The sequence below is a fragment of the Falco peregrinus genome, chromosome 2, assembly GCF_023634155.1.
Source record: "Falco peregrinus isolate bFalPer1 chromosome 2, bFalPer1.pri, whole genome shotgun sequence".
In the NCBI taxonomy this organism is placed as follows: Eukaryota; Metazoa; Chordata; class Aves; order Falconiformes; family Falconidae; genus Falco; species Falco peregrinus.
This window is the reverse complement of record NC_073722.1, coordinates 108,271,372-108,289,576: the sequence shown is the minus strand read 5'-3', so window position 1 is coordinate 108,289,576 and position 18,205 is coordinate 108,271,372. Positions and strand designations below refer to the sequence as shown.

Here is an 18,205-nt window from a genome sequence, read left to right as displayed (position 1 = left end):
GCTGTATCTTTTATGAGCATTGTAGCTTGGTAGTCATCAAGCCATCCCTGCTTATCTCTCTTTCCCATCAGAATTAATTAAAAAAATCCCAAAACCAACGCTTTTAATCAAGCTTTTAAAATTTACTAGCTATACTAGCAAAATTGTTTCCTTTAATCTTTTTATTGCTTTTTCTTAATTCTGACAGACTTCCAACCATCTTTACAACAAATACTTAGTGGCTATGTGTAAAACATAAATAAAACAACAGCTAACTTAATAAAAGATGTCAACTAACAGATGTCAAATACCAGAATTGCTAAGGTTAGATGAGGAATTCAGAGATTTAATTGGAGACACGCTAGAACTGGATGCTGAGAGGGGCTAAAGGGGTTTTTCATGATCCAAGCTCCGTGTTATCTCTGCTAGCGACAGGCAGGTGTGTACCCAGTCATACAGGTACTCGGCTGGAGCCCCGCCGTGCTGCCGCACCGCCGCTCTAGGTACCCCTGCAACAAAGAAGAGCTGTAACTGCAACAGGGCAACTCAAAACCACAAGCAGTGTCACCACAAGATCATCCCATCAGTGGACCATTCCCTGAGTACAGTGATCCCACCCTGGAAAATGGTGGTGCTTTGGAAAGCACACAGCATTATTGTGACAGTGGCAGCCAAGCACAGGAGTGCTGCCTTTTTATTATAATTTATCTTGTATTGGGGTAGGCCCCCTGTTGTACAAAGTGCTCTGCTGTATTTTAATGCTAAACAATTGATAATTAAAAACAAGAAAAGTGCGCTTTTTTTTCCAAGCTCAGATTTAAGAGTAATATCTTTCAAAACTCTTTCACTAAATGCTATTAAAGGTCACCACAGAATCACACCATTAAAGGTTGTGCTGTGAGTAGGTTCTGTGCTCTGTTCTATGTTACAGCACACGTATATGGAACATATGAGCTTTACCTGATGTTAATTTTAAAGGAACGCCTATAATTGTGAGTTACGCCTGTATTCACACCACTGATCTCTCCAAATAAGTTCCATCCCAGGAAACCAACCTTTTGTAGCATACCCACAGTTTGCCAAAGCTGCATTCTTTCTAGTTACATCTGCATCCCTAACTGGAGGAAGACTGGATGCTCTAGGCCTGCTTTGTTCTTTCCAGTTAATCAGTGTAATATATATGAGGAGAACACACAAAAAGGAACTATGACTGCACTAAGTGTTCACTGTTCCTCAGTAGGCAGGGTAGTGTTGATAAATGCCCCCAGCTAAATTAACAACTCTTGTCCACGTTTGATTTTTAACAGGCCTCTCAGGATGGCATTAGATCATCAAGGGAAAGATCTCAACAGAACAACAGTCATTTCTCTTGCAGAGATACTGCACATAATAATAGCCTCTTGACCGCTCTGGCACCAAAAAAGCCCACAGTCATTGAAACACAGAGAAAGACAGACTGAAAACCAGCTCCTGTAGATGGCCAGTGAGTATATTAAGTACCTGGCAGATGGTGTTTACAAAGAGGAGGGCTCACACTGTCCTCCCACAATCATGGTGCTGTTTGGAGCTGGGTCAGTCCCCAGGGCAGGGCATGGAGGCCTGAAGTAAATTTACTTGCCAAAAGAGCCATCATTCTTAATATATCTTTACATATTACTTGCAAAAAGAACCATAATTCTTGATACATTTATCTGGAGGTTTACAATGAGATAGCTTGTTCTGGTAGGTTTCAAAGCTGATCTGCTCCCCTTAAGGCAGGGAATTTTGATTCTAAATTTAAAAGGTTGACTTTTACTGACCAAAAAAGACTACAGATATTCAGGACCCTTTATCTGTTGTTTAATCTATTGCGAATGGAAGTTAATTTCTAAAACAAGGGCCCTAAAAGCACTCAGCTGAAGGTTGCCACTGACACTGTTTCATTGCTAAGGTGTGTCTTGGTAATCTCAGAATTAGTTTCTGATATTTACCAGTAATGCAGTCTAGCAGCAGGTCTGCTTGATCTTGCACAGATGCAGCAGTTGGATCAAAGCAATAAATCTCCTGAATCAAATTGTCATCAAGTTTCTGCAATGCAGAGAAGAAAAAGAGTCAGGTGGTGGTGCAAAACTTAAGAGTGGGTTACAGAAGTAAAGATGGCTAAGACAAGGATATAGGAAATCTGTAGGCAATGAATTATTTCACTGCCAATTCACCCTTGTCAAATTCCACTGTATCTTTCTGGGGGAGGAAGAACAGAAAACAGTCTCAACATTTTGAAGTCTCACCAGTTTACACTGACTCCAGTTCTCCATCTCCTCTGAGACCTTCCAGTTTGGATGGAAAAGCAACAGCACAGCCTTAACTATGTTATGTACCAGAGCCGGTGGTTCTGCATAGCTCTTTATTTCAGCAAAGCTCTGGGCATTGAGTTTCTGGACACACTTGCGCAGGTCCTGCAGCATGAACTGGTGGAACAGAATCCCCGCATGCCTCAAATTTGCCACATGTTCTGACCCTGGAATCAAAAGCAAACCTTGCAAGAAGCTGCTCAGAAACACCTGCTACTCAAGTCTTATGTTACTGACTGAAAGGCTCTGCCCTCTTTATGATTAACTCTTTGTCTCCTTGACTGATTGATTTGTATACAGCCCAAGTATTCTACAAAACTTTAAAAAGAGGTATGTGCTTGAGAAGGAGACAAAACTCGCCTTAGGTGCAAGCAGAGGTCCTGAGACTACAAAGGGTTCAGGCATGCAGGTAATTCTGCTAACTGTGAGATTCAAATTCTTTTGCTCTCTGTTGGGGCAGTTCTGAGGAGGACATGCTAGATCCCTGAAGGCAACAAAGCACTTTGATATCAGTGGGACTTGGGCACAAAACACCAGAGTCAAAACAGAGTCAAAATGTAAACATTCTGTTTAACTGCACTCTGCTGAGGACTTTGGCTTTCCCCGGAATAGTTCATGTGTACCAAAGGTTTGTATGTGTCTTTCCATGCTTGTAGGAACAATTCTTTAGACAAGATTCCTAATTTCACCCCTAAACCCCCCCTATTTTGGCTCTGTATGCACAATACCCAGTACATAGGTTGGTTCTGTTTCCTCTAAAGACATCTTCAGTATCTCAGAGCAGGCAGCTTGGGCCATCTTTAGCATTTTCTGCAGGTCTTTGTGTTCATGAGGTGGTAATTTCTGCTGGTGTCTGATGCTGATGTCAAATAGGCCAAGAGCTTGCCCTGACAGGTCGTGGAGAGCTGCTGCAATGTGGTATTCGCCATAGACAGAAGTGCGAATGACCTCTGAACTGTCTATGCACTTAAACAGGTAATCTCTGAAATAAGAATAGAGAGAAGAAAATGCACTAGATGTTACCATTCTGGTTTCTTTTGGTAATTTATTTAGCATATTTTAGTAAGATGCCATTCATCTCTTGTTAAAACAAAGGTATTACACTACTAAACCATTGTTAAATTCCTTAAACCAAAATACACAGAGCTTTCAGTATCATTCAAGCCTTATACAAAAAGGAGAAAATAGCATTGTGGAAGAAAATATTGCCTAGCCAAGGCAATTACTGAAAATCATAAGAATTTAACAAACCTTGCTTTAAAAACAGTTTCCTGTTTATAACCGCATTGACATTTGTTCTACAGAGTTTTATAAGAAGTAAAAATATCTGCTGGAACAGCAAGTGGCTGTTCAACCAGCTCTGACAACAAGGATGATATCCTTAAAGGACAAGTCTGTGAGGATCTTGGCAGTGGAAGGAAACTGATCATTGAAGGAGATGAGACTAATATGGCCAGGAAAAAAGACAAATTATTCTAAAGAGCAAAATGGTTCAGTGTAGGCTCTAATCCTGCAGACCTTTCACAGCAGATGTAGAGCTTGCTGGGCAGCTCAGCTGGTAAGCATTAAGTTGGAATTTACGTTTTTGCAGGCCTAAACTCAAAGAGAACATACTGCTCACCCCTTCATAATTCAGCATCACATGCATACGCACCAGAAGCCTTGATTGTGAGAGCAGCGCTACAGCCAGATGCTCTTGCAGGGCTGCATTACCATGGGCTTTATGTAATGTGGACATGCCTGGTGCAGGCTGGGGTCACCTAGTTCGACTGCAGGTGCTGGAGCCTACCTTAAGAAGTTTTCTTTTCTGAGGAGAAGAACAGGAGAGCTATGAATTTCTTTTTGTCCTGTATTATCCATAGTAATAATTTTGCGCAGAGCATAGTCCTGTATCTGCTGGAGAGAAAAGGGAGGTTTAGCTGCATCCGAGAAAGGAACAGCCATTTGGAAGCTTGGAGAGGGAGGGAATTGTTTATTTCTTAAAGGAAACTCCTATGTACGTTCAAGGGCAATGGGATGGTTTAAAGACATCTCCCAACAGTGCTTGGTTTTATTCCCAGAGCGTGTCGCTCAAGATGCATGAAGAATGTGCCCTGGACCTCCCTCAGCCAGACAGTTTAATCCACCCGCAGGCTGCACACTGAGGAACAGCCACAAGCCAAGAAGAGGTTTCCCTTCTTTTTCCCATCCTCCTGCAATCCCCTTTCTCATGTCACATTTGGTTGGTGTACTTGGACACATGGAAAGCGCAGAGGGGAGAAAATGACCTGGCTGTCAGGCAGCTAACAAGGGAACAGTGCAGAGCCTGGAACGGCAACAGAAAGCTGCCAACATAAACCATGCTTATCAGAGGAAGCAGCTGAATTATGGCTACAGCAGATGTCATACAGACTTTGTGATGACACAGGATCAGTCCTAAATATTGCATACCCTTTTCATCTTCTTAACTCACTTGTACATGAAGTGACAAGCTTCCCAGGGCCTGAGTGCCTGCTGAACAACTGGAATATGATCCGCAGGGAGGGAGCTGCCTTTACAACCTAGCTAATTGGGAAGCAGCCACTTCCTGAGTTGTGTTTATGTCTTGGCTGCTGACATTAGTTCAGAATGAAGAGCTAATACATTAGCTAGGGCATTCTTTTTTTCCTATAAAATACCATAATTTTGACATTCACAGAATTTCCACAGAAGAGCATCTCCCTCTGCGGAGGTCCCAGACAGCAAAGCTACAGATGGATGGATGGATGGATAGGTGTGGGGTTTTGCTCTATTCATTGCTATGCAGCTGTGAGCATTGAAGCAGGAGAATATTCCCTTTCCCACGGACAAGGGGGTATAGTAGCAGTGTTCTTGGATTGTGTTACACGGGAGGATGAAAAGAATGAAGACTGGCTTCCGTTAGACAAGAAAACTTCTCTCTTTACCTTTGTAGCCCTTTTGTTGCACAGGCATGCACAAGAATCTCAGGCAAACCCCAGTTTTTATGATAAAACCACTGGGAAATCACAGGCAGCTAGAAATGGCAGGTCCTCACTAGAGAAGTGTTTCAGCTCCTGGCTTACAGGCTTTTCAGTGCAGTGATCTGCGTACCTTGTCTTTGCCAGGCTCCACCAGGTACATAATGACATTGTGGATGCTGGGAGCCCTGGGATACAACCAGTCCAGAGCAGTAACAGTCATCTGTAGAACATTTTCCAGTGTGTGGATATGGTGGTAGGCTTTGCTGAATGCGTGAGAAACTCCCTGTGAAAGCAGAATCCTTCAAATAAGCTGGACAGTTCTGTACTATTTGGGGAAAAAAGCTGGGGAAAGGTTTGTGCAGCAAAATGAAGCAAAATGGTTGGAATAAATTACGTTAATCAGAACTTCTAAAACTGAAAAGTATCTGTGAAACATCCCTTATCAAATAATGCTCTAAAGCTCCAGAGTACCCAAGTCCTGAACCTGACAAAGTTGCTCCTCAGTGGAGGTTGCCAAATTGCCTGGTAATGTTGGCTTGCTGCGCTCCCTGCTGCCCAAATGGTGCATCCACAATGAGGCTGATCCTAAAGAGCATCCCAAAGAAGTCCCAGACTGCTGTGGCTTATAATTATTCCATCATATGAAAAAGAAGGTTTCAAGCCACTTTATGGAAACAAACACAAACATGAGGTTCAGAGCTTCAGGAAATAAAAGCTACTATCTTTGGGCTTTGCACAAAAGTGCGATTAATTTACTAGTCTGGAGTAGCTTAAATTATTGATGAAGTGATACCTCATAATCAATTACAGATAAGATGCTAATCGGTAAGATTGATAAAGTGTTATGCTCACACCACTTGCACCATATACAGTAGAAAGGGACCCACGGTTCTTATCTTAGTTGTACATCTTGCAATTACTGAAACCAAACACATAAAATTCACACTGTCCCTACACAGTTGTTTGAAGAATGGTCTAACAAATTGCTTTGTGGTGGTGCCCACCTGATAGAAACTGATCTCATGGGTCAGAAAGATGGTTTTCTCACACTGGTCCCGAAGAGTGTCAAGTCCTAGAATGCCAAAGGCTCTCCAGCGAGCATCGTGCAATGGCAGTACCAGAAACGAACCTTTTCTTTCCTCCACTGGGCAGTCATAGTTCCAGAAGTGGATATTTCCGTGGAACTGAACTCTTGGAACATGGATTGGCTTTCCCTCTTCAACAGCTGCAAAGCTGAAAAATAAACTTATTGAGGAGGTTTGTTAAGAGTAGCAGAAAACTTTTAGCAAAACAATAAATACTGCAGCTTTGATCTCTCCCTGCTTTTTGGCATTGGAGAAGGAAGGTGTTAGCTCCTTACTTTGACCACACACAGAAATACCACATTTACCACTTGCATCCCAAAGACAGTGGTAATAAATAAGGCACTTTTCATCCTTGGGACATTTTAAAAACGTAAACTAATGAATGTAATGAAAGGAATACAGAAGCAAGCAGCAGTTACATTTAATAGGTTAGAAGAAGCGATGTTTAAAGAAAGAGACAAGTGTGTCTAGCTTTTGGAAATGAGAAGTAAAGAGGCATGAAAGCTGTTTATAGTTTATATACACTAGGGAAGGAAAGGCATTGTTCTCGAAAAATATCCTGTGGATGTCAACTGGTATAAAGGCATTAATTTTAAAGAAGGAAATGTAGGCCCAATGCAACAGACATTTGCTAAAGAATGAGGTTTATTAGACGGTGAGCTAATTTCCCCAAGGAAAGTAGTGAAATCCCAAAAAGAGCAGTTCTAAGTAGACCGTGCAGAGTATAACGGCATGTATATGATAATGAATTATTCCACAACAGTCCCTGAGGGGATTTCCTCTCTGGAGTACTCTATCAACCTCTCTTTCCAGTGCCCCCCAAACACTGCCCGGTACCCCTACATTCCAAATATTTTTGAGAAAAAGGAACAGTCATTTGCAGCTTTTCCTACCTTACTCCTTTCATGTCTTTGTAAAGTGTCTGGTTTAGAACATATGGAGCATCATCTGCGGTACATGCCACATAGCGTAGCAGAAACTGCCCGTGCCCTGGTGAGAGCTGGTTCTCTTCCAAAAGGGCAATATATGCACTGATCTTCTTGTTATCCCCATGGGCTTCTGCATCCTAGCAACCACATGTTTCCCATTACATTATGTACATTACCCATTACACTTATTTCATGTACTTAGCACTTGTCTCATTTTTTGCTGAGATGCTGTTCTCGGTCACTGATTTTGTGTGTCACACACCAGCTGCATGACATGTATGTGTCTATGCTATGATTGTCTCTGACCGGTACAAAACACTTGGTATTTTGGCTGGCAAAGAAAATGGATTTCTTTTTTCCTGCTGCTAATGGGGAGAAGTTCATATAAAAATAATCCCTTATTATAATCTGCGCCTAAGCAAAAGTCCTATGGATTTCTTTCCCAATGGGGGATTCCTTAGGAAAAATCAGACAAGTGCCAGAGCTGCTACATTTACAAACCTACACAATATTGTAAAAACACTTCAGCTACCATCAGAGAAGTTTGGCTTTGAGGAATGCTTTAATGGTGAGGACAAACATCTAAAGTTGCAGCTGCAAGTTAAAAATGCAACTATCTCCAAACCGACTCTGGTGTCTTTCATTGCAGAAGCTCCAAAACTATAACTATGGATTTCCAGGCTCGATCCGAGTCAGCTTTTTCAAAAGTAAGACATAAGTATCCCTGCATTTTGTAGTGGTAGAGCATGCACAGGAATTCTTGTCTCACAGATCTGACTTGTGACTCTTTCTGTGCACAACCATGGGCTCTCCTGAACATCAGCCAAGTGCACAAGGAAACCAGCCTCAGACCAGCCTCCCATGCCAGTTCCACTCACACGCACCAGCGTCTGAAGTCAGTGTCACAATCCCAACACAAATGATGCTCGTGCTCCCTGGGATGCGTACCTGGGAGAGGGCCTTAAACACGGCTTTGTAAACAGGTTCCATGCTCGCTCCGCTGGTCTCAGCTGCTTGCTGGATATTGTGCAGCCATTTCCTCCTGGTTAAACTCCGCAAGCACTCCATGCGACTTCGCTCCACGCTTGTGGTCAGAAATTCCACCAAGTTGTCAATAGCTTCATCCTCATTGCCAGTAAACTCAGAAGCAACTAACTCAAGGAAAGTCTGGAATGCCCTTGGGGATAGCTTCCCCACTCTGCTGAGCTGTGGGTAACGGGAGCAAAGGTGTTTCTTTGCTAGTGGAAGAAACAGAAAATAAGACAGAGACAGTCTATTTGAATAGTAAGTTCTGCTTTTTCCTGTGCAAAATATGAATCAAGCCTAAACTGGCTTTGGGTGGAGTGCTCCAGTCTGTCATTCTGGGTTTCTTCCAGCTGTCTCCTAAATGGAAGTTGTCATCATGACAAGTAATCTCCAGCTTCCACACTGGATGTACCTTTTCCTCCTGCCTTCTCACCTCCTGAGAAAGAAACCTGCCCAGCATTGCTCCTGTGCCCTTTTGTACCTCTGCAACAAAGATCAATGGAAAATAGGAAAGCTGCTTGGAGTTATCAAAAATTAGAGGTGTTTCCACATCAGAACCAAATTTTGTGGACACTTGAGGGGCTGGTGGGACTGGGCCACAGGTAGGCATCCTGTGTACAGTAATATAGCTGAGACCTTACAGATAAACTACTCATCACTCCCATTAAAAATGTGAAGGCCAGGGTCTACAGATGATTTCAGAGATCACTTATATTCTTTGATTTTCCATTATATATACCATACTTGCAGACATTATTTTTTTCTTTTCAGGCCCTCCAAAGTTACTATCATTCTTAATTATCCTTCTTTAAGTGCCTTTGATGAATTACTGAAATAACATCTGTATTGTGCTAAATCTTATAGACAGAGAGCAAAGAAAATGAAAGCTCTGTTGAAGTCACGGAGAGGACAGGACAACGGTGCTCTGGCATCACCTGTACTGCACCAAGAGATATAGATGGGGAGCAAAAGGAGCAAGGGAGTTTTTATAAGAAATACATCGTTTAGAAGAATAAATTAATATGAGAAACATCTAAAACAGTGAAGTGTTGCCTGTTAGCTCCCAGGGGAGTGAAGAAGTAAAGATGAATGCACAGAGGCTGCTCCTTCCCGTCTTGCACAAGGCCAGCGAGTGGAGCCATGCCTCCATCCCCTTTTTCATGTCCCAGGGATTGCAGCTGAGCCGGCCCAAATGAGATGAAGTAGAAAGGACTGGCACAGTTTCCTGTTGCTTGGAGTCAGGGGGAAAGAGGAATGCCACAAGGGTCAAATGATTCTTAAGAATTGCTTTCCTGTGCCTACTCACTCTAGTTCACAAACTTCCAGTTTGCCCAGAGGTCCTGAAGAAAAATGGGACTCGTTTCAGACTTGTAATTCAATGAAAACATAGATTTTCCCCACCGCTTTCTTTCTATTCAGATGTTACTTAAACCAGGAGCCAGCCTAACAGAGCTGTTTAACCCCTGTGCCAGTTCTTCCAAGCCCCCCACCAGAGCGCTGGGCTCACGGGGGTGCTCTTGCACAGCCTTTGGAAGTTGCAGGCAGTTTCCCGGCTTTGGAAACCCGGGATTCATCGGGTGCTCTGCCCAAGCTGCGCTTGCCTGCTCTCGCTCCTGGCAGTGCCTCCCCTGAGCACTGCAACGACTAACACTTTCATTTTTTTCTGCATCCTGATTTCAAATCCTGTTGGGCCCGAAGAAGGAAAGAGTGCGATTCATCAAGCCACTTCTGAGGAGCAAACTAAGCAAGCAAAGATATATAGGTAGAAGTGTGACTTTACTGTTAAACTGAGAGTATTTTGTGATCAATACATACAGTGGGCTATATGGAACAGTGTAATAGAAAATGCTTTGATTAATGATGCAGAGGAACAGGCAGGGAGCTGCCTCAATTGCCTCCCAGGGCATCCAAGATAGGGATGTTTATGGGAGCTGAGAGCCTCCTCCTTCCCCCACAGAAGTCAGGGGGCCTTTTACCACAAGTTTTAGCTGTAGAAGTAGCAATACTAACTGGCCCTGACCATGGTGGAGCTGACCATTAATGCTGTCTTACCCTGCCCATCATCTAACCAATGTTCAGTGGTTTTTAATTTCATTTCTGACTTCCTGACAGAACTAGAATGGAGAATTTTTTGATGGTATAAAAGTTTGGATCTTCACTTCCACTTTCTCCTCTCTTTGAAGAAAGAGATGAAGAAAGAAATACACATGAAGTTGAAAAGGTCATGATCAGTTCCTTCATTACTGAGCCACAGCATAATGAATTAGTTTTCCCCATTACATCATTAATGTTACACTTTTCCCTTACAATGAAAATCAAATAATTTTACCCACTTTTCACCCTGTGTTTTCATCCAGGAGCAGTGCAATGTCTGTGAACTCTTCCACCAAACCTGTTTGTTCCATAATGTCTTTGAGAGATTAGGTTTGAGCTACTAGAAATAGTTTTATGTCGCTTGTAGGTGGTATAGATTTTGCTATGCTCTCTTTCTATTTATTTGTCCTTTAGTTTATGAGCTCTTCACGGAAGGGACTATATCCTTCCATATTTCTGTAGTGTGTTCCGGCATGCCTTGAATACAAGAGAGCTGTTAACTGCCAGTTTCTTCTGTGGCTGTACAGCCTGGAGACTATTAACAGTAGCATGCTGGTGCTCTCCCCACCCTACCAGCTGCCTCAAGCGAGCTAAAGGATAGAGATTTTGGTGGTTGCCAAAATGAGCCATTTTTAGTAATGTGGGGCAGAACAAGCAACAGTAAGATGAACATAGAGATGAATAAACCTCTCCACTCAAGCACATATGTAGACATGTTCTTAACTGCTAATGGAGTATTTCAGACCACCTAAGGCCCACATGTTCACATGCATAAGGCTGCCAGACAGGTCCAGGTGAACCTGCAGCACTTCTGACTAACCCAAGTCTATTCTGTCAGTGACCAAATTTGCGAAGTTTGTTCATAGAAAGGAACCAACAGAGAAGTGAGACTCAAAGTTTCTATCTAATTCCTGAGAACTGCGAAACAGTGTGGATTACTGAAGGCTATTTGAGACCCATAAGGAAAGCTGTTGTTCTCTCCTGTGAGATACGTTCCTGCAGATAGCACAGTAAAATGGATCTATTAAAAATAGCTGGGTAACACAGATGGGCTAGACTAAAAGGGCAACAATGTCCTCAGGCTAACCATGTCCTCAGGCTTTACGCAAGTTTTTCACTGCCATATCACAAGTATACATTGCATGTTACAGCTGAAATAATTTTTCAGCACATCACAGTATCATGAAAGCATTGGGCCATCTCTCTGACTGGGCTTCTGTCACAGAGGAGTCTTGCACAGGAGGAGGGGATGGAGCTATGCATTAACAAGTAGGTCTGGATAACTGTTCATTTTATACATCATACCATGTATGCTTACAACCGCTCACAAAAACAAAAGAGACTGGTGCTTGCCAACAACCTCATCAGCACCGCTGTTGGATGGTTCAAGGCCTACTGTGTTGTCTCAGAGCAGAGCTGTCTCCTTACCCTTCCTCAAGGCCTCTTTTTCCATCCCTTCCTTGAATGTGCTTAGAACAGCATCTACCTCCTCCAGGTCCAGAAACCCAGATGCATTGTTGTCCCACTTTTCAAAAAGTGCCTCCAAAAGCAACTTCCGTCGGGCCATGTGAGAAATGTGGTGAACCTACAACAGAGGAACAGCCAGTCTTTGTTAACTCCTGGACATTAATGTTCAGTGTCTATACGTAAAGTATGGAAACTACAGTGGCATGCCAGTCATGTAGTTCCTATAGGCCAGGCCAAATACAAACATACACAGCTTGGACCTGGAGAGGAATCATTAAACCTGGGAGACAGATAATTGGAAACACTAAACACAGCCAACAGTTCAGTTTTACCAGGAAGAATCAGCACTGCAGTGTTATTTCACTGTGAACAATGAAGCTTGGATCTAAGGTGAGATCAATTCAGGTAAGTGCAAGTTTCCCAGAGTACAAATGTCTTCCTAGCAAGAACTGATCACAGCCTTGTTAGTAACACCCAAAGATGTGACAGTTTGCATTTCCATATATTGTGACTTTGCTGGTGCTGCCCTGAAGAGTGTGGGCTCCAAGCAAATGCATATAGAATTTGTCCTTTAAACCCAGTCTTTGCACAGCATACAGTGATAAATGGCTGGAGTGGAATTCTCTCCAAGGCCAAAATACTGCCAGTGTGTGTGTTGTGTTCAGTGTGAGGACAGTAGAGCCGTCAGATCCAATATCTCACCCAAATTAGGTCAGCGGCACAGAGGGAAACTAGAAAGAGCTCTGAGGAAAACGCAGCTAGAGTGGCTACTGTGGACAGACCCACCACAAAATACATCTGTACTATGAAGTGGTATGGGGCACCCTTATGCTGTGCATGATGGTATTGCTGAAGGGGAATATATTTTTTCAATGCATGGCAAGAGCACCTTGTAACTTAAACACAAAAAAGCATGTCCACATTCACATACAGCCATGCACATAGCAAACCCAAACATATTTGTTTTAAAATCCTCCCCAAAACATCTACAACCTCATATGTACATGCCAGTGCAGTAGGTCAGAGATCAGGTTCTTGGCTTTTATAAAGGTGAATAAGCAGAATGGAATGTTTTGAGCTCTTTCACAATTAACTATCAACCTGCTGTCTCACCAAGTCCTACTCTAGAACAGACAACCTCTTACAGGATGAGTCTGTCATCACCTCTAGAGCTAAGGGCTAGGGAGGGAGGATCCATATGAAAACAAAGGGGTAAAAGGTCTCTTGAAGAAATAGAGAATGCAAGGCTGTGAGTGAATATCTCTGCCAGCATGAGATTACAAGTTGACTTTGTAAGTGTCTGTAGGCATTTAATTGTTTTTTGTTTGGACACGGTGTCAGCAGAACTTATCAATATTTACTTTTTCTAGTTGTTCCATTTTTTCCTCTTCTGTCTGTTTGTATTCTTCTTTGATAAATGCAATAAGCATCTTCACAGTAGGCAGAGAAATGTCTTCACCAACAAATGTTTCCATGAGCTGTACAAACTGTGGCAGGTTGAGGCAGCTTTCATCAAAGGCACTCCTAGTATGAGAAGCCCAGCGGTTCTGAATCTCTGCCATGATGGGATGTAAGTCTGAAAGGCAGAAAGCACAGTGCGTCACAGGAAGCCAAAAGCTACCCTAAAGCCAGCCACGTGGCAGGTATCAACACAGTCCTGAATTCTGCACTTCCTATCCAATGAAATTATGGCTGAATATGGACTGACTCCATGCTGACTAAAGGCCTTAATCTGCTTACACTTTTCTAATAGTATCTCTTCAGATTTATGCTCCAGTGTAGCATGGATGCTATCATACAACCAGGTCAAATCACTGAATCAGCTCACAGGTGAGCTGAAATTACTGTTACACAGCAAGTGGCCTTCTGAGACAAAGACTACATTGCTCTTATCGAAGTCAGCTTGGGGAGGTAGCGTTTGTATTCTTGCCAAAACGTTCAGCTCTCAGCAGTACTGGCACATCTGCAGACACCACCAGCCACTATGTGCCCAAGTGAACACACAGCTTTATGACCAAATACCTGGAAATCTAGTATTCTCACACTTCCAGTCCTCTGGAATTCTCTCTGCATAGCTGCTATAACTGCAACTTAGGTCACCAGTCAGAAGGTCACCTGATGAGAGATAAAATACATCTTGTAATCATGTAAGCTTTTAAAAAAGACACAAGATAGCTTTTCTAAAAGCTTTTATAAACATATATCCAAGCAATAGTTTCTGAAGCAGATGAAAAGAGCCATCACCTGACCATGGCACTTCAAATTCCTGGCTAGCTTCAGCTGGAGGATCCTGTCTGTCTGAGCGTCCTGGACCTGCAATTTTAAAAAGAAATCTTCTGTAAACGAGAGCTTACTAGTCTAAGCACCCTGCTGATTAATATGTAAAATCTACCTCTGTGTCTCTGGAGTTATTCTTGTTATCAGTAGCTATTTATTTTTACTGTCTGGAAATACTGCTTCCTGCAATTCACCTGGTGAATGTTCCATTTCTTAAGCATAGCTACAAACATCCATTTAGCAAGAGTAATAAGATAAATCTTTTCCAAGATCGGTTCAAAATTATATTCAGACTTCTTGCTTCCATTCACCTTTCTCTCAAAGAGTATCGTACCACCGCACCATTGTTTCTGGGAGAACAGGGTGAGAATCTGCTCTGAGGAGTGAAGTAGTACATGCCCCAAACAATGCAGGATGCACACCCAGGGCCTGGCTGAATGACAGGTTAGTGCTGTGTACTGGGAGTTAACCACAGAAAGCTGTAGGTACCAGTGGGCTGTACCATCAGTTTTACAGCCCTTTATGTAATAAATCTGTCACTAGACTGCTCTGAACCAGTTCTTACTGTGAGAAGAGTGTATTCACAGAGCACTAGAAAGGAAGAAGTTGGTCCTTCTGGTATGATTAAGCAAGTACCTCTTGCAAAGCACACAGTTGCCTGACCACAGCCTTCCTAGAACAAGGGCCTTTGTACACAATTAAAACGTATGATAGTCCTTTTGAATCACAGTAGGAGATTAAAATAAAAGGTTCCTGCTATTTGATCTCATACTGTGTCTCCCTATAGGCAATCACAGTCTAAAAATGATTAAAAGTAATTTTTAGATTTAACGTGCTCAGGCTCCTGTCTTATATACTAATATTACAGAGTGAAACAGAACATAAAAGTTTCTCCTTATTATAAAAATGCTGCTGCTTCAGAAAGTGCCTGCTTGAATTAAAGTGCCTGCTCAGTGCTTTGAATACAGATCACCAGCAAAGTGACTCACCTGCTGTCCTGTGAGAGGAGCACACTGAAAACTTGGCAGAAGACACCATGCTAAGAAGATATCAAAGCTTATGGTCTTCTGTATTCAGAAATCACCCACATGCTTTCAGTAATTTTGGAATGGATTAAAATCACACCTATAGTTAAACCAGTCCAAATTTATACAGTGCAAAAGATTCAGGTCTGCCAGAATAAAGGGGAATGCTTTACCTTTGCCCTGGTCTGGCAGAAGGTCCTCATCCTGCAGTCTCGTCTCCGAGCTTGTCTGTTGGCCAAACTGGCTGCCACGCTGCCTAGAAAAACTCTCTTCTCCTGCAGGAGTTTCTTTTACAACCTCTGCAAGTGGAGCATCCTGTTTTGAATCAATGACATCCATGTCTGCCACAGCTCTGTCTGCTGAGGTCATGGATGTAGCTTCAGGTGTTGGTCCTGAAATTGTGTTGGTTGTTTCTGTAATCAGCTTGTCCTCCACCTGACTAACTTGCCCTTCTGAGCCAGGTTCTCTGTCCGAGATACGAGAAACTTCTTCCCTACTTGTTTCTGTATCAGGCTTTCTACCCAAGCTAAATTCCTCTTCTTCCACCTGTTTTTCAGATCCAGGTTCTCCATCTCTACTGAGACTGTACCCAGTAGAGGCTGATCCTGGCAAAGCTTCCTTCTGCCTGTCTGCAGTTGCAGACTCAGTTTCCCTCTCAGGTTTGGTGTCTTCATGGAAACTGGATTTCTCACTATGTACAGTATCTCCATCCAAATCACTAGCTTCAAAATCAGTACTTTTCACTGCTGACACAGCATCCTCACATTCCTTTCTCACTTCAGCATCACTTGATTCTGGTGCTTGGTTTTCTTCCTTAGAAATTCCTCCAGTCTTAGCTTCAGTCATGCCCATTTGTTCAAAAAGATCTTCTCTGCTACTAGTTCTTATTCTATTTGTGCCTTGTCTATTATCACCTACAGGTTCATATGCCAAAATCTCTCCCCCAGAAATTCCTGTTTGAGACAAGACTAACTTTACACTGAGTTCCTCACAAACTTCCGGGTCATCAAGGCCTCCCCATAAATCTGCAGGCTCAATCTCTTGCAGTTCAATTATTGGCCCTAAAATAGAAAAAATTGTCAATAAGTTGATAGTTTGCATGGGTTTTATGTTCTTTAGCATTGCATAAGAAAACTTAAAGAAAAAGAAAAAAGGTATTCCAAGCAAATACAGACTATCAGAAAGTACCTTCTGCAAACACACATCTCAGAAACACAAAACTTCAGAATAATGTCTTTGCCTGCAGAGAACTGCACTTGTTGTTGTGTATTACACCATATTTCTTTTGAAATAATTATTGGTTTCATAATTCTCCATACTAAGAAGGAAAGCTGTAATTTGTCTTGCATTTGATCTTAGCAATTAATTAATGTCCAATATAAAAAATTATTACTTTCATGTAGATAGTTCTCTGTGTTTTTTCTTTATCTTTCCATGTTCCTGGAGAAATCTTAGTGTAAACACAAAATTAACTTATAATATTGCCCAGTAAGAAAGAACAATTGTTTCAGGAAAAGTAGTTTTTCTTTAATTCTACTTCCAAAAAGTACTTCACAATTTTGTAGGAAGGAAAAGTTTTGGATTCTGAAGTATTTCTAAACATTGTGTCACAGTTTGCAAAACATGTTTGCAAATGATGGCGTATAGGTCACATTAATCATTTGGGTTCTTTTTTAGGCTCTGTTCGCTTCTGGTAACACTTATAAGACATGTATTAACTATACAAGCTCATGTGGCTTTCTAATGTTTTAACCACAATCAAAACATCCCACATACTTACACTGTCTTGGGTTACAAAATCCCCTCCTAGCAATCACCGGGCTTCTGTCATAGAAGTCTGCCAGCAGGGCAAGTATTTTTTGTCTATCTAAGAGACCAACCTAGACAAGAAGATCATCGTTATTGTTTTTTTTCCTGTGGTTCTTGGGACTTAACATCAACATTTGCAGCACTACAAAGGCACCATTAGCTAAGAACTACCTGTGCCTGAAAATGAGCCATTACCAGAACATCAGTACAAATCTCAGAGAAGTGAATTTATTTCATAAAGGCAAAAAAATATTATCTGGGCTTAGCTGGAACTCCCCATACATATCACTTGGCAGGTACATTATGTATGTTGGATATTCTTGACAAATTGCAGTTAGGTGACTGTAGCTACTTCTGCCAAAGGAGTTCTTCATGCAAAGATCAAAGCTTCAACATTTCATACTTTCAGGACAAGTATTGATTGCCTGACAATACTGTGGAAGAATTTTCACATATTATGGGTGTGCTGTATTATGTTAGTGACTGCACACTGTAGTTTGTGTTTATGCCCCATCATTTCCTTTGAAGTGTTAGGTATTGGCAACTGCCTGGAAAATAATTAGTCCGAAAATCTGAGCTATTATGACAACCTCCCTAATTTCCTTTAAAAATTCATAACATGTTTGACCACAGAGGTGAGAGAGGTATCAGTAGTTCCAATGCAGAAAAGCACACAGAGTTTATTAAGTCCTTGGTGCTCAGGGTGAGTGTATAAAGACAATAAAACCAGGAAAAGACAATTAAGTGGGTCATTTCCAATCAGGAAATTGAGAGTTTAAAAAGTAAAGCAAATCTAAACGATCACAAGTTTTCCATTTTATGACGAATTCCTGTTGTCATTATTTGTCCTGCCACTTTCATAATCTCCCTTCCATTAATGAAATATGGTAGTTAATCAGAGAACAGATTTACTTCAGTTCATTATTTGTAGCAAGTAGCTTTCCATCTGAACTACTGACTTCCTTTCCACATTTTGCTCTTAGATTAAAAACTGCAAAATGTAAAATTCACCAAGCTTTTAATCCCTTGTGAACTTCTCCTGCCCTTAGGCTGAAGAAATAAAGGAAGAAGTTTGCTGCTCTTTGCTGGAAATGAGCTCAAGATGACCATGTTGTTTATAATCTAAAACCATAATTAATGGCATCAATGTTTAGGAACAGAAGATTTGGAAGCAACAGAGATACATGCATCAAGAACTGGTGAAGGGCCTCCCAAGGAGGCTAA

The 18,205-nt window shown here is 41.9% G+C and overlaps 1 protein-coding gene across 1 annotated transcript in view; it reads right to left on the bottom strand.

Moving 5' to 3' along the window:
- Window positions 1-143: 143 nt before the first annotated feature.
- The window catches only part of EFCAB5 (EF-hand calcium binding domain 5), a 41,789-nt gene continuing 23,727 nt past the window's right edge, over window positions 144-18,205 (bottom strand). Inside the window, exons 9-21 of the mRNA XM_055794485.1 lie at window positions 16,953-17,052; window positions 15,346-16,233; window positions 13,232-13,446; window positions 11,832-11,988; window positions 8,232-8,521; window positions 7,248-7,420; window positions 6,274-6,502; window positions 5,400-5,552; window positions 4,099-4,196; window positions 3,038-3,291; window positions 2,247-2,476; window positions 1,950-2,046; window positions 144-488 (exon numbers count right to left, since the gene is read on the bottom strand). Coding sequence (XP_055650460.1) covers window positions 364-488; window positions 1,950-2,046; window positions 2,247-2,476; window positions 3,038-3,291; window positions 4,099-4,196; window positions 5,400-5,552; window positions 6,274-6,502; window positions 7,248-7,420; window positions 8,232-8,521; window positions 11,832-11,988; window positions 13,232-13,446; window positions 15,346-16,233; window positions 16,953-17,052 — 3,009 coding nt within the window. The 3' untranslated portion in view covers window positions 144-363. The remainder of the gene's footprint in view (window positions 489-1,949; window positions 2,047-2,246; window positions 2,477-3,037; window positions 3,292-4,098; window positions 4,197-5,399; window positions 5,553-6,273; window positions 6,503-7,247; window positions 7,421-8,231; window positions 8,522-11,831; window positions 11,989-13,231; window positions 13,447-15,345; window positions 16,234-16,952; window positions 17,053-18,205) is intronic.